The 16,164-nt window shown below is 42.5% G+C and overlaps 3 protein-coding genes across 3 annotated transcripts; 1 reads left to right on the top strand and 2 right to left on the bottom strand.

Moving 5' to 3' along the window:
- Positions 1–1,584: 1,584 nt before the first annotated feature.
- Positions 1,585–13,008, bottom strand: pex1 (peroxisomal biogenesis factor 1). The gene is made up of 24 exons (XM_037093555.1): positions 12,789–13,008; positions 11,732–11,878; positions 11,576–11,659; positions 11,126–11,240; positions 10,244–10,908; positions 10,033–10,152; positions 9,753–9,882; positions 8,771–8,877; positions 8,570–8,655; positions 8,350–8,482; positions 8,106–8,202; positions 7,823–7,993; positions 7,541–7,695; positions 7,262–7,448; positions 6,991–7,157; positions 6,023–6,157; positions 5,866–5,930; positions 5,538–5,680; positions 4,943–5,046; positions 4,617–4,793; positions 3,988–4,227; positions 2,766–2,960; positions 2,493–2,623; positions 1,585–1,909 (listed from the first exon to the last, which is right to left on the bottom strand). Exons 1-24 carry the CDS (start codon positions 12,894–12,896, stop codon positions 1,825–1,827), a joined length of 3,747 nt encoding a protein of 1,248 aa, XP_036949450.1. The 5' UTR covers positions 12,897–13,008; the 3' UTR covers positions 1,585–1,824.
- A 94-nt stretch (positions 13,009–13,102) lies between these two features.
- rbm48 (RNA binding motif protein 48) lies at positions 13,103–14,842 on the top strand. Its single transcript, XM_037093556.1, has 5 exons — positions 13,103–13,263; positions 13,432–13,622; positions 13,722–13,867; positions 14,008–14,573; positions 14,666–14,842. The coding sequence occupies exons 1-5, from the start codon at positions 13,135–13,137 to the stop codon at positions 14,726–14,728; spliced, it is 1,095 nt and encodes a 364-aa protein (XP_036949451.1). The 5' UTR covers positions 13,103–13,134; the 3' UTR covers positions 14,729–14,842.
- Positions 14,795–16,164, bottom strand: efcab1 (EF-hand calcium binding domain 1). The gene is made up of 6 exons (XM_037093557.1): positions 15,986–16,164; positions 15,679–15,837; positions 15,459–15,563; positions 15,219–15,370; positions 15,002–15,106; positions 14,795–14,906 (listed from the first exon to the last, which is right to left on the bottom strand). Exons 1-6 carry the CDS (start codon positions 16,059–16,061, stop codon positions 14,856–14,858), a joined length of 648 nt encoding a protein of 215 aa, XP_036949452.1. The 5' UTR covers positions 16,062–16,164; the 3' UTR covers positions 14,795–14,855.

The raw sequence follows: 16,164 nt of genomic DNA, 5'->3' as shown, positions 1-16,164 counted from the left end.
AGAGTTCCTGCTCTAAAACTTGAAAACCTGTTTCATGTTGTTGCTTTTCTTTTACCTTGCCAGTCAGTTGTTCCATTTAAATCCTGCTGAGGGCACAACACAAGCAATCTTTGAAGTTTCTTTTTGCCTCTTCTCGAAACTGTGGGCGCTTATTCTTAATTTAAATCTCAGCTGCTTCTGTGGCTGATGTTCAAAAAGCTGTTTCGGCCTGTGAAGGAACATTAGCCCTCCCATAAGTCATGGTGTTCTATATTAGTCAAATAATATTTTTTTAATAACAATGTTTTTAATATTTAATGATTTCTCAATTTAGGTTCTAAAGCTTTAATTTCTGATGACAATGTCTTAATTTTTATACCACATGCTGTAAGTATGTATGTCATCTGCACCGGAATGGAGACAGAGAGGGAAATTAATTGGCAGATTAATTTCAAATAAAAGAAAAATGTAAACAAAAACAAAAAGTTCAGATATAAAATAAAATACCAATTAGTGCAGAATATTAACATTATCAGGGTGTAGTGTTTATTTAAAAAAAAAAACTGTAAAGGACAGAAGTTATAGATTAAGGGAGTCTAATTTTCTGTTTGCTCAACTTAAATTACTGTTCAAAATATCATAAGAGTCACTTCAGTTATGAATCACACCAGAGGTGCAGAGATGTTGTCGGCATGGACAGAGTGTCCAGGGTTTTATTTTTAAACCAGTGCTGAGTGTCACACCAAAAATGGATGTACCCATGTACACAGATTCGACAGACTGCATTTTCATCACTATTTTAGAAAAATACTGTGATACTAGGTTGGGCAACCTGACACCTGTGAAACTAGGAAGATTAAACCGCAAATCAAAACGTGAAGAAAAACACTTATCCGCTTGTGACATTTAATTCAAAATCGCATTATCTACGCTGGATGCTCTGGTTTTAGTATAGGAGGTTTAAAATGGGCTTCTCGATTTAAATGCAATGACTGCAGCGGCTCCAGTAATTGTCTAATATGTATTTAAATGTGAGGCCATATCAATAGAATCAGACTGATCCCGTTAAACAGTTTGTAAAACTTCATCATGAATTACTTTCAATTAGTCCAAGGAGCAGCATAAAGAAATTGTATCATCAATAATAGCTATTTGAGAGGTTCTGGACCCCTAAATCTCCTCACATTGACGCTTAAGCCACACAGGTGTTTTGTCGAATTCGACCTCTTCTCAGTATCGTGTGGCTGAGTTAAGAACCGCGGCACATCTCAGGTTAACTTACATGTTAATCGCTCTCATTAGTGACTGAAGTTTGTCATTTCCAGCACAGCTCCACCCAACCTCAACCTGAGCAGACGACTAAGACGCACGAAGGGAAAACACGTATGTGGGTGAGCAGGTTCCTCCAGTTACCGAAGTATTTCTCTCAATATGATGCAAAACAAAACATGGCTTAAAATCAAAACTACATCTGAAAAAGGGGGATATTCAATAACAATTTGGGTTGAGCTCACCTGTAAATATATTAAGGTCATAAAATCAGGAAAACTGTCTCCATCCAGTGGCTGTAAACCGAAAACAACAAAACCAATGCAGACAACACAGTACAAAGATTCATGTTTAATTCTTGCAATTAGATCATTTATACTCATTATACATATATACAGTAATTACATTATAAGTAGACAAATGTCTTTAAATCAAGTCAGTAGGAAACATTTAAACATTTTGTTCATATCGTCTTCAAATGTTAAACTCCACTGATTGTTAAATTATAAACCCATCACAACTTTCATTAGTAGGCGTCAAAATAAGAAATTAGCTGCATCAAGCTGACGCGTCCGATCAAGCTAAAGTCACTCGTTGCCCAGGTTTAAAAGTGACAGACTGAGGAGATTTTCCGTCCCCCGCACCGCCAAACGCTTCATACCTATAAATACATAAAAAAACAAGAAAAAAACAAATAAGAAAGGTGAATTCAAATACAGTTTATTTATAATAGGTTTGAAGGACTGATCTAACACAAGGAAGGATCTACAATATTTGGCTTGTTTTTCCCAACTTTATGGATTCGCGACACATGAGAGATGAGTCAGCGGCTATAAATAGCTGACCGTGCAATTTCTCCACTCCTCCAGCTCGGCTATAATTCTAGTAATTTCGCAAAATACACAACAAAGTAATTCAACTTGAGGAAAAAAAAAAAAAAAAAAATGCCGAATACTGTGAGGGTGATTATAATAATGAATCACATCCTTCTATCGCTGCTACTTGGCAACACCTTTGAAACACCCGTTTGTCAAAAGTTTCTCATTTCCTGCTGTAGGTGAGACTCTAAATGACTCATTATACGCCTGATAGATTTCATAACCAGCTGAAACTATTAGACACATTTTCTGTGAAAAGATTTTTAATATATTCCCGTTGATTAAAAAGACAGTGGTTTTTCATACATTTGCATTAGTGTCTTTTTTTTTTGCGTTACGGTTGCAGTCTGGTGTCGTCATACTCACAGTTTTGTGTATCTGTTCCAGTCGGCTTTGCTGAGAGACGGCTTGGTCGCGGCCAGGGCAGAGTTCACATGAGCCGAACACAGCAGGAGGCCCGGCTGGCTCGAGGCTGAACGCACCCGCGCACAGTCCTCCTGCACGCAAACACACACACGAGCACAACAACCTCACAACACTGGTCGATGCAATAGCCATGAGTAGAATAGTAGAGAAAACAATAAGCCAGTTTCAAAAAGAGACAAAAGTAATACAGAATGTAATTTACAATTTACTTACGTTCCCTCTCCTGCAGTTGTTCTTGATGTTATTAACGTCTTGCTGTAGACGCTCCAGCTGCTCGGGGCCGAGCTCTTCGTACCCGCTCCGGAGGGACGACATGTATGCAGGTGGGATCAAGCCCCCGGGGTCACGGACCGACGCCCTTGAAAAGTCATGGTTCCCGGAGTTGGGTCCAGAGGCGCACTGGGAGATCTGTCGAGGGAGCGAAAATGGACGGATGCAAAAATGGTGATGTTTCTAAACCGCTGAATTGCACCACTGCATTAAAGGTAACGCAATTAGAGAGGCCTTTGTTAATCTGGTGTATATGTATATCAATATCACTGCAAAAGTCAGGGCAGAATTCTGTAAATGCTTCTAAATTTTAGATGTGAAAATCACATAAAAGCTCCCCAAGTCAATGTAGCATTTTCAGTAGTCTTGTTCCGAACCATGTTAAGTTAAAACTTCCTATGAAAAAAAATCACTGAAACTTGAATCAGAAATTAATTTTAAACATTAGCCTGTAGCAGGTCTGCCTGATTAACTGTCTGCTTGAGAGAGAATGAGTTGTAAAGCCTCTTAAAGGTAATCTGAGTAGATCGATACCAGTCTCATGAAAGAATGCAGTGCAGGGCTCAGGGTGTCACTAGTCTAGCTTAACATACAGACTGAAAGCACCTAGAAATAACAGGCCTGGCTCTGTTTAAAAATCCAATTCATAACACCACCAAAGCTAAAATGTTAAGTTAAAAACAAGTTGGGGTTTTAGAGTTTTGAGCTCTAATTATTCTATAGATTAAACAAAAACATTAAGCATTTGTAATTATACAGCAATCAGAACATCAGTGTCAGTGGTTTCAGAGGAAGGCTAACCGTTTCTCCCTGTTTCCAGTCTTTATGCTATGCTAAGCTAACTATGTCCTGACCACAGCTCTGTAGTTAATGCACTGGCATGATCATATCAAATCTTTTATCTCCCTCTTGTATAGTAAGCAAATAAGAGTTCCCAAAAGTGTTGAGCTGTTCTTTTATACAAGTTGAAAAGTTGCCAAAGGACTTGGCATCTCAGCTCACTCTGGAAAAAGTTTAAGACATACGAAATCTGTAATTTCATGGCTAACTTAACCATAAAGGCATTGCCGACAGTGTCTGCAGTGTGAAATTATATAGCATGTTGTGAAAGAACTGGGCTCATAGGGAACATTTTGAAGGCAGTGTTTCAATAAAGGCAACTCACCAGTCCAGAAATCGGCGAGTTCCCTGATTCCGACTCGTAGGAGCTTCCGAAGTAGAGTCTCCAGACGTTCCCAAGATGTTCGTCTTCCACTTTAAGCTCGCTGGGCTCCAGGAGAACCATGGACTGATCCAGCCCCGCAACCGCTTCTCCCTCCCCCACTGAATCATCCGAGCCACTGCAGTTGTTCGGGAAGATCATGGAGGACAGGCTCATGTCGCTTTCTGAGCCAGAGGTCAGCTCCTGATTATCACCCAGAAACAGAAGTTCAAAGTTTAGATACACGAAGCACAAAGGACACAAACAAGCAACGTGGCTTCACTTGTGTTCATTCTGCCTCTGGTATGTGTTTAACTTATTAAATCATACCCTTGGACTCCATGGTTGGGGATAATTTGAATTATGTAGTGAACTGATAATGAAATAACAAGTAGAGCAACTCACACATGCCGAGATGCATACAAAACTCATTTAACAAGCCTTCAGGGACAGAAAAAAACGGCTGCTTAATAAATAACTTGAAAATGGACCAGCCAACAGTTCCCTGCCTTCCTGCTTTAATAGCCAGAGGCAACACAGTCTCCACAAAATGAGCTCTACAGTGACTTCTCTTTTGAGTACAACAGACTTACATGCGGTGTGCCGGAGCCCAGGCTGTTGTGGACTGCCTCCAGCTGGGCGTTGTATAGCAGGGCCTTCAGGTCAGCCCCGGTGAACTGCTCCGTCGCTGCAGCCAGCTGCTCCAGGTCGACATCGGCAGCGAGGGTGATGCCGCTGCTCAGAGCCTTCAGGATCTCCACACGAGCCTCCTGGAAATGTGACGGTCAACAGTTGGAATATTTTTTTTTTTTTTTTTTTTTTTTTTAGGGATTTCTGCACATACACATATCTAAATTACAGTATAAAGTGTAGTGTCAATGAAAAGTGTTGATTCGTGGTTGATTTTGATTCAACAGACCAGGTCAGGAGGGGGGCAGTACAGGGATTTGTCCAGTCTTCCAGGTCTCAGCAGGGCCGGATCAATCAGATCTGGACGGCTGGTGGCCGCGAGCACATAAACACCTACAAAAGCAAACATGAAAGACTGTCATGCATTTCATTTAAAGGAATAGTTTGTCATTTTGGGAAATACTTAGATAATATGTATATTTACTTTCTTGCAGAGGGCTGCATGAGAAGAAAGATACTACTCACGTCTATCTGGTAAATATGAAGCTGAATCCAGGAGATGGTTAGCTTAGCTTACATAAAGACTGGAAACAAGGGGAAAAAGCTAGCCTGGCTTGGTCCAAAGGCAACAAAAACTGCATACCAACACCTCTGATTCCATTTATAATGCTAAGCTAACCAGCTCTTAGTCATCAAGCTCTCTACAAGAAAGCAAAGTGCATCTTCAAAAAGCACAACCACACCAACATGACGATATCATATAAACCTTTCCAAAACATCCTTTCAAACCATGACTGTCGCACTGATCAGTAAAATCGAAAAATCTAACATTGTTTTAATATATAGAGAACACATAATATGTAGTATACTTCCGTGTGACCTACCCTGCAGTCCCTCCACCCCATCCAGCTGGGTGAGGAGCTGGTTGACCACACGGTCGGTGACACCTGTGCTGTCGTGGCCCCTCCTGGGGGCCAGAGAGTCGAACTCATCGAAGAACAAGATGCACGGCTTGGCAGCTTGTGCCCTGGAGCAAACAGATGAAAGGAAATGATTCCATTTCCAGGAGTGTCTGTTGGTGGAGCTTGCAAATACTATTAATATTTGATGATGCACTCATTAGAACTAGCAACTACGAAGGTTTCCTGCAGTCATAAAAAAAAAAAAAAAAAAAAAAAAAAAAAAAGTAAGGGAGTGTAGATGATCACTGACCTTTGGAAGACATCACGGACTCCCTGCTCACTCGCCCCAATGTACTTACTGAGGAGTTCAGGTCCCTGCAGTGAGGTAAAGATCCTGTGTCAATGAATATACAAGCTGCTCCGATTTAGAGAGAGGGCTATCTTCTTCATCCCGACCGGCAGCTCACCTTGATGCTGATGAAGTGCATACCACTGTCTTTGGCCACAGCTCTGGCCAGCAGGGTCTTCCCTGTACCAGGAGCTCCATACAGCAATATTCCTGAGCGATGGCGGATAGGAAGATTGGCGAACAGGATGGGATACTGCAACGCACCAAAGACACACAATTATAAAAGAATTATTTGGTATCACAAAGCATAAAAATTCAGTTTTCATTTGAAAATTCTCAGCGCTAACTTTTCTTCATCTACTGTATAAAGCGCAGACTGTTTCTTAAAAAGACAGATTTAAGACTTGCACCCCGAAGGCCTTACTTTCCAGGGCCTGCTTATGGGTCGGCAACAGACAGACACTGAGATTGAAGACTATGAGAGCTGGCAGATTCATTACGTGATAAGAATAGATCAAATAAAACCATCCGATTTCCAGACAGCCTAGTGTGTTTTCTCATAACTGTGCGATAGTACAACTGAAGTAAGAAAAATTTAATCATAAAAAAAAAGGCATGATGTTGTGATGGAACTTAAAAAACTAGGTTATAAATTGGAAGATGATCTGCCGAATCCAAAAGCAAATCCAGTATCACCCATCACGCCTTACTGTCACACAACATATCAACAAGGAATCTGTTCACACATTTATGTTTGCAGATGAAAGTGAATTGCAGACCTGAGGGGGATAATTTCGGAGGCTTTGAAACTGAACGTGGTGAAAGTAAATCTTCTGGTGAATGTGACTCAGATTAAATAAATCAGTTTCCTTTAATTAAAATCAATTAGTTTTCATTTTCGTTGTCTGTGTTCATTACTTCGCTCCCGTTTGTGTTGCGAAGATGCGCTTTTACATCTCGACAAATGATAAATGCATTGTCATGACATTCACTTTATTTCACTTGATATCTCATGTTCATCCTTTCTGATACTGCCCTTCTTCCATCTGACCTGGTTATCTTGAGGTTAGTCACATGAACACTGACCTTAGCAGGGAGCATTATGGTGTCCATTAGCTGCTGTCGCACCTCCCTCAGCCCGCCCACCCTCTCCAGCCCAACTCCACTTGGGCTGTGGAGGTCAGCACCCCACAAAGAGGGAGGTGTGAATCCCTTGAGAGCCTGCACGAAGTCCCTCGACGACAGACACACACCTGAGAGACACGAAGTGCAAAACAAAGAATGTGAAAATAAACGAAATGGAACTTAATCATGAATTCTGTAATACGTGGCATAGTTTAGCCAAAGCCTCTGGTACCCTGGTCACTGTGTCTTTGTTGCACAGTGCTGGCGTGGACGGCCCGTTCCAACAGCAGTACCAGGTCTTGGGGCATGTATCCCTCCGTCTCCTTGGCAACAGCGGCTAGGTCTAGAGTCTGTAAGGTCTCCTCTGCTAGGCTGTTTTTTCTGAGGATCAGACGCTGCAGGATTTCTGCTCTCTGAGCCTACAAACAAGAGCGAACAAGGCAGTTGTTGGGTTTTTTTCTTTTTTCCTTCACCAGCGTCTGCATATCTTTGTGTATATTAGCGTGTTCACCTGGTCTGGTGGCTGGATGTGCACCAAGCCCTGGATGAAGTGGGACCCCTGCACCTCTGTCAGGGAGGGGTGGAGGGAATGCTCACTCTGGCTGGTGATGATCAGACACACCAGGCTGGAGTGAAGCACCAGCTCGTCCACCACATCCTTCAGACCTGCAGCCACAAACAGATGAGAACAATCAGCATCAGGGCCTCTGGTTATTATAATCATTATTACATACATGACAACACACATACACATAAAAAAAAAAAAAAAAAATTAAAGCATTAATGGTTTTACTCTGTGCAATGTGCTGCTGCAGCACCGCCTCAGGACCATGCTCATGTTCAGGTGAGGATGGCGTTCCTGTCACATGGTCCAAGTCATCAAGCAGAACAACAGAAGGCTGCCTCCACTCCGCCTGCTCAAAAACGTCCTGCAGCATCTGTCTCACGGTTTCTGCCCGTTTGCCTGAAAAAGAAAAAAATTAACACAATTTCATAAATACAGATGGTTGACAGTTAAAGGGAAAACTGAAATGAACGAGAGGAGAAACTTGACAAATTCAGTCACATCTGTTAACCTTGTAGTTTTTTGCAGTCCACCACCTCCACATGTGCATCCAGATGTTCTCTAGCTTTTCCACAGAGGGCTCGGGACAAGGTACTCTTTCCACTTCCCTTTAAGGATACATAACAATGTGTATGTAATATATACAAACCAATATAATAAAAATGCATTAAAAATAGTATATCTATTTTGCTACTATTTATTTGCTCTCCAGCGAGTTCAGGCTGAAAAAATCCTATCAGCACTCAATGAGATACCTTAGCACCAGTGATGAGTAGACTGCCACCTTGGAGACCCCGTCCAGCGGTGCCAAGCTCTCGTGAGAGGGGACTACCCAGAAGGCTGTGGGAGATGAACTGGAACCCAGTCCTACTGAGCTCATCCATCCCACTGGGGACAGACGAAGAAGTGAGATTTATTTTAAAAAAAGGAGTGAAAGCTGCTCATCCACAGGCTCACAAATAGCTGCACGCTTACCCAAGAATACTGAGGGAGGGAAGATCTGGTTTGGGTGTTTCAGCTACAGATGTCACAGCCGGCGTGGCCACTGGCTCTCTGTCTAACTGTAGATGACACACAATGGCAAGTGTGAAATTTTTTTTTTAACCGTGGCAGCACCAGAGGCTTGGAGAGAATTTGTTTTATCCATTACAGTACAGAAAAACTGCATGCTTGTACCTGTAGGTGTTCCTTCCCGATAACCGCGGGTGATAATAAAAACAGCTGGTCTGGAGGGTCACTCTCTGCTTCTGGTTTCAGCACAGTCAAAGCCAACTCTAACTTTGCTAGTCATAAGAAATAAAGTAGGAGAACAGTTAGGGAAAACATTAGTTTGTCAAATTAAATCACAAGTTATTGTGCTATAAAAAAAAAATAATGATTTGTGATAGCACTCTACAGAAGGGTGACACATTAAAGTTCCCATATTATGCTCATTTTCAGGTTTATGCTTTCATTACCGGTGCCTACTGGAAAATGTTTACATGCATTAAAGTTGAAAAATACCATCATACCGGCCATTACTGCAGCAACTCTATTCATCTTTTGTCTGTTTTAGCGCCTGTCTCTTTGGATCCCCCCTTCCGACAAGTCTGCTCTGATCTGTCAGCTGTCACAGGCCTGAACAGGCACCGGCCAATGATTTTCCACATCAGCACTGCAAGTGTTTTTGCTACCACAGCTGTGTTGGGGTCAATGTTATGTTAGGTTGAGACATCTCAACCTAACATAAGTCCTGACAGTTTATTTGAAGCCACAGTGTCTGAATATGGTCTTTATGCATTTTTCCATTGATTTAGTGTTTTGAACCTTTGGCAGTATTCATATAGCAACTACAACTATTTCATAATCAAAAAAGAAATTCTACAACATGGGTTCTTAAAAGGAAAACAAGTTGCATGAGTCAACATATGTCACTTGGCATCCTATATAACCCGGCTGAGCCAACGTAAAACTGTCTCTTATGAACATAATGCAGATATGATTCATATAATCCCTGAGGGATGTTTTATTGTAGCTGAAAATACTATAATTTAATGCATCCATTTTGTGATTTTTAGCCTCTTCAGTATAATGATATTCAGTATAATGGCAATTTTATTAGACTGCCATCAGCAGATTTGTAAAATAACTTGTAAGAGACGAGAGACGAGTGAATCACCATCAGTTCCATGTAGGAGGATGTTGCCAGTCCGTGGAGTGAGACAGGCTAAAGGTTCATGACTCTGAGTGTGGAGCCAACCAAGGAAAGCTGTCTGAATCTCCTCCTCCTCCTCCTCCTCCTCCTCAGGCTAAAGAGAAAATATCAAAGATCACATGGACATAAGGGAAAAAGTTGGATTAAGTCTTAATCAGCTCTGACAATTTAGGAAGACGACCAAAAAAAAAAAGAAATCTCTTTACACCACACAGTAACCACATACGGCTACTCCGGCACTCACCAGTGGCTTTAGGGGCTGTAGGCGAATAGAGGAGGCGACTTTGACAGTCGATTTGACTGGTTTAATTCTAACGGTTGAATGTGGGATGATATCCAACCTCGTGGCAAGGGGCTGTGGGATCTGAAATTAACAATTTGTTCAAGAGATACGACCGAGATCAATTTGAGTGGATGAATCCATCAACTATTCTTTAATTAGACAGCAAACTCACCCACACTCTTCCACTATGGATCTCTCCCTTTCTGAGATGTCTTTCCTCCCCAGTACCATGCCACACCACCCTGACCACCGCAGCTTCTTCTTCTTTTACCCCCTCTCCTCCATCCGCTGTGGCAGCAGCTTTAGTAACTCCTGTGTTCTTCTTTTTCTCCATGGCCTGCTTGGCTCTGTCCCTCTGCTCTTTAGGCGAGGGCACCTTCAAGAGCAGGCCATAAGTCACTGGGGCCTGACCTCCAGTAAGCCCAGCATTTGACTTATGGCTCAGAGGGAATAAGTGAATGACGCCGGTTGCGACGTGGCTTATAGTGCAAAGAGAGGCTGGAGGTGCAGCACACACTCTGTACATGGAGTCTGTGAAGAGGGCGGGGATGTCGGGTACAGGCTGGAGCTCGTTAACTGGACCACAGGTACCCTTAATCATATAGCGTAGTAGGCTCTTCAGGTCAGCTATACCACCCCACTGGTGGTTTTGAGGAATGGGGGATGGTCCTGCGCGGGTGGAATGATCCATATTTTGCTGTCTGTGAAAATGCTGCTCCTCGCTGGTTCTCCCTGGAGAACCACTGAGGTTGCCAATTCCAGGGCGGATCTTTGGAGAGACAACTAGTTCTGTGAACTGCTCCAGGCGACCGTAGGGCACGGATGGTGAAAGTGATGCTGCACAAAGTTAAAAACAGATCACGTTGTGTTCAGGAATACTGTCACTGGATATAAATAACACACAAAAGGAGATGAAGAAATTGTTGAGTACGTAAGCTTAACCAGTTGAACCCACGTGTCTTATTTGATTTCTCACACTGGAAGACAGACAAGGCAGATTTAAAAGACCTCTTTGCTAAAGACAAAAGATAACAATTATTGTATTAACTCTAACCTATTTGGATGTAGATGGCTGTGTGGCTGTCCACCCACACAGGAAACACAGCATCTTGGAAAACCACTCTGATTTGATCCAGCAGCTGCTGCTCCAGTGCGGCACTGTGGAGCTCCTGGTGGTGGTGATTCATAGAAAACAGATGGTGACATATTGTTTGATGACGTTCTGGGTCACAAATCTACCACTTGTGTGTTCCTTTGAAATGGTGGAAGTGCATGTGAATTCATTTATGTAGCTTGATGATGCTTGTTGTAACAGCTGTAATGTCCATAGTTCATTCTATCTGACTTAGTTTTAACTTTCATCAGAGTGCATTTTGACACAGCTAATTTCACTTTTACTTGAGTTATATTTCTTTTAAGAAGCAGTACTTTTACTTATGTGAAATATTCTAGTACTCTTCTATCTCAGGTTGCAATTTACTGTAAGTCACTTATCCTCACCCACCAAGATTTCCCAATCATCAGCTGACAAAGGCTCCACAAACACTTGACGCACTGATGAAACCTGGTGACATGGTCTCAGGAAACCCTGAGAGGAAGGATCAATCATTATATATGATACAGGGCAAAGATCAAACTGCTGCTCACTGTGAAACCATACCTGCTCTCCATCTCTCAGGCCTAGCTTTTCTCCCAGTTGTCGACATAGCTCCACTTTATGGCTGTCCAGGCTGGAGGAGGTCCTGTTGTGAGTCCAGCTGAGGAAAACTGGAGATCCGTGGTCCCATGACAACTCCAAAGCCTGATTCTGAACAAAGACACACAAAGATATAATGTTGCACATTTTGATTATCTATCAATCTCATTTCATAATATAATTTTCATGTAAGTGTTTTTAAACAGATCAAAGTTTGATTCCTGTGTAAAGATGTCAAAGTGGAGGGTTGAGCCAATAATTCTCCACACCCACAAGCCAAACAGAGAAGCAGAAGGGCTTGTCCAAGCATCATGGGAATATCATCCTCATGTATGCTCCCTCAAACCTGGTGTTTTTATCAATGCTTATTGATCATAGCCACACAGGATTCGATCCATGCAATAATCTGTGAGAATACACTAGCATTTACCCCTGTTTCATCTGAAATTTAAAGGTTTGTCACCACCAAGTGAGGCTGCAAGGGAACTACTGCAAGAATAGTAGGATATACTTAATACCATATCACTGGGATCTTTGATATGACAATGGCTTATATCTACTTGTCGATATCTGTTACGAATTGTAATTACCTTAATTGTTATTATACCTAAGGAGACACAACGTGAACTAAATCCTCATTTCACACTGCTAAGAAAGCTTTCCTGCCCCCCTATGTTGATGGGTGTTTTTTTTTTTTCTGGCTGAGATACTGTACATTTAACTGTAAATCAAACCCTCTGATAGGTCTGTTTTCAGCATGTAATGGGGTCGTAAGCTTTATGCTAATGAGCACGTTGACATAATGAGCCCAACCTTGAGTAATTCTGTAATGTAAACAATGGGTATAACTTACACTACAAAGTTTCTTATTGACAGCAACATTTATTACATAAATAAATACAAGAAACGAAAGGCACTCGTCAACAAACCCAACAAGCACTGAGGGTTTTCACCCAAAACTGAACTTCCACTAACAGCAGCTGATACCATGACAGTTGCACAGCTAGCTAGGCTAACTTACCTCGTTCAAGGAAAGATGCAACGCTAACTTCGAGGAGAGGTGAAGAAAGCAGTTTTTTGTGTTGTTAAAAACAACAGTTACGGGTTGAATGCCCTGATTACAGAACATAGTGTTCACATGAACAAATACAAGTCAGGTGGCACTGCTAACGTCAAATTCTGCAAGAGACTCATAGTTGATCGATGTGCTCCGAGTGTGCCCAGCTAGACCAAAGCAGCTGATACGGAGCCGGATCAAATTTCAAAATAAGATACTGCGCACAGACACGCAACCGATGACTGCGTATCCGAGATAGAATGTGCTCTTATTTTGAATTTTTGTCGACCGGAAAATCATTACCAGAAACATGGCGGCCCCTTTCAGGAAGAGTTCAGGCTGTTGGGATGTCCCAGAGATTTATAAACACCACGAACAACGGAGAGTGTGCATTTCTCGACCAAAGTATAGAGAGGGAAGGAATGCTAAAGCTGTTAAGGTAAGAATTTGAAAGTATTAGTGGAAAAAACGTGACTTGTCTTTAGCTATGACAGTGTCACTCTTAGCTACAAGGTAGCTACATAATTCATTTTAACAATATATTTAGCTACGTGTTGCTAATACGTCGCGAAGCAAATATGATTACATTTGTCCTGTGCATGATCAGGTTTACACCATCAACTTAGAGTCTCGTTACCTGATGGTCCAAGGGGTCCCAGCTATCGGAGTGATGACAGAGCTGATCCAGCTGTGTGCCCTGTACGGAGCTGTGGAGGAATACAGGCCGCTGGATGAGTACCCTGCTGAGGAGTTCACTGAGGTCTACCTGGTCAAGTTCCAGAAACTCACCAGCGCCAGGTTCGGGCTGTGACCTACCCTGCTGTCCATTAAACTGCACTTGTTTGCAACACTGGAAAGGCTCGCTGGATAATTTTGTTCAAACGGTTTGTGTTTCAGAGCAGCCAAACGACGCATGGATGAGAAGAGTTTCTATGGAGGCGTGCTGCATGTGTGCTACGTCCCAGAATATGAGACTGTGGAAGACACCAGGCTGAAGCTGCAGGACAGGAGGAGATATGTAATAAGGACTGTTCATAATAAAGGTACACTTTGCTCTTAAAGGAAATAAAATAAATACCCTCTATTCTACAGGTATTGCATCTTTGAAGCGCTCATATGTTGTAGATGTTTTTCTGTTTTGTCTGATGCTGTTTTTTTTTTCTCTAATATTATTGTCACAAAGCAAGAGAAAAGGAAAAGGAACAGAAGGAGGCAGTAAACGAGGAGCCAGCCTCATCAGACACAGCCACCACGTCACAGACGACCGCCACCAGACATCATAAAACTTCTCGCAGTGATGATACAGGGGAGACTTCAAACAACAGCCATTTTTGGAGCTTTCCTCTACTGCCATTACCTCCCCAGGAATATCATTACCACAGACATACAAATCAGCATGGTACTAGACCAACAGAGGATAAAATGGGGACATTACATAATGCCATCATTGACATAAATCAGCAGCCACTGCAGGGTTCAAGCTCCAGCCAAACCTCTTCCCACAAAGACAGAGACACAGAACACAGACTCGCCTCAAATCAGCCTCCCGCAGTCAGATTTGTCCCACGGACCACGCACTTGGAGAGCAGGAAACGCAAGATGGCGGAGGCTGCCGAGCCCTCGCTGACTGATGTGCCCAGAAGCAATGAGCCACTCATTGGGCCAAAGCTACCGGAGCCAGCTCAACTAGACATGGAGGATGTGTCACTGAACACAACTGTGAGCCTGATCAGGAACACAATGAAACAGGTAGGCTGTAAATTCAGAATAAAACAAATTCTTCGCCGCACTCCAAATCCCCTCATTCGTCTCACTAGAATCATTTGTGTCATGTTTTTCAGGTGGAATCTGTACCCAACATTAAACCAGTAGCGAAAAAGGTGAAACTACGTCGGCGGATATGATCAAGCAAGCTGACATTGAGATATTACTGCAACTACTTTCAAAAGTGAACAGTTTCTCTCTTCAGCTTGTTTTAACTTTTTTTTTTATTAAAAACAACAGCTGAAAACACACAAGAATATGCTTTCTTCATTGTTCCAGTTGTTCCTGCAATACGTCGTGCTCAAATTTCTCAACGCTCTGTAAAAAAAAAAACAAAGAGAATATAATAAGAGTAAAAATCTCCCTTTTGGAAAATAAGTTTTAACAGTTTCAAAGAAACAAGAATTGGTTACCGTGGCGTCAGGGAGGCAGTTTCCAAAAGCCTCAAGTAACAGATTCTCCTCTTTCACTGCCTTTTCAAAGTCAGCAAAAGATAGTCTGCCATCATGGTCGTGGTCCTGTGAAAGAAATGAAAATGAATGTGCTTTGCTTGCTCTGAAACATTAAATCTGAAGTGTGGAGGCAGTCTGGGGAACACAGAAGTTAATAAACGTTTTATAGATGCCTCACCATCATCTTGAGTGTGATCTCCACCAGGTCTTTGATTCCTTCGTCTGGGTCCTCCTCTGTGGGCTTACTGATCAGGCTGTTCTTCAGCATGCGAAACATCTCCTCTCTGGAGATGTAGTTGTCACCGTTGAAGTCATAGACGTGAAAGCAGTCTGAGATGCGCAGAGGAGGTGAGGGTTATTACCGGGATCATACAAATTACAAGTCTGATTTTTTTGTGTGTTTGGGATGAGGGCTCACATTTGATTTTTTCATCCAAGGTCCCTCGAAGGAAAACAGACAGTCCCTGGATCCATTCTTTCATACTGACGTAGCCATCATTGTCTTTGTCAAATGTCTTGAAGACTGGAAGACAGAAAATCATAGCATATCCAGGTTACTGAACAATACTCCTTTTATTGTCTATATGTGTAATACTTAAAGCATGCCAAAGTATCATCACCAGCAGACAGAATAATACCTCCATCCATGATCATGTCATCGGTCATCCTGAAGATGTTGTGCAGGATGCTCCTGAACTTCCCTCTGTCCAGGCCGCTAACTGCTCTTCCAGGGACAGCCGGCTGCCCCAGCAGCTGGTTATAGTGTCGGATGAGACACTTAACCTCTGTTTTACTGACTGGGGTCATTAAAATATGAGTTATATTCGCTGTGTAACATTCGGAGTTCTCCATGGTCGCACCGCTAGCCGGTACCGTCGATTAAAAGCAACGAAACGCAACATTAGCGGGTTAGCTTAGCTTAGCTTAATGTAAAGGTGTACTCACAGTGGTCCACTTGTTTCGAGATGGTATCAGCCTGAGTTTGGATCAGCTTTCTGGTCAAAGCGGTCATTTCCGACATGTTTACAGCTGGGACGTAGCACGGCCGCAGCGCGAGACCTCAGACAGGCGCGATGTTTACATCCAGTCGCCATGGCAACCAAGTAGCCTCGCAGGCGACGTCT

Source organism: Acanthopagrus latus, chromosome 3, assembly GCF_904848185.1.
Source record: "Acanthopagrus latus isolate v.2019 chromosome 3, fAcaLat1.1, whole genome shotgun sequence".
Lineage (NCBI taxonomy): Eukaryota > Metazoa > Chordata > Actinopteri > Spariformes > Sparidae > Acanthopagrus > Acanthopagrus latus.
This window is presented reverse-complemented; position numbering and strand designations above follow the sequence as displayed.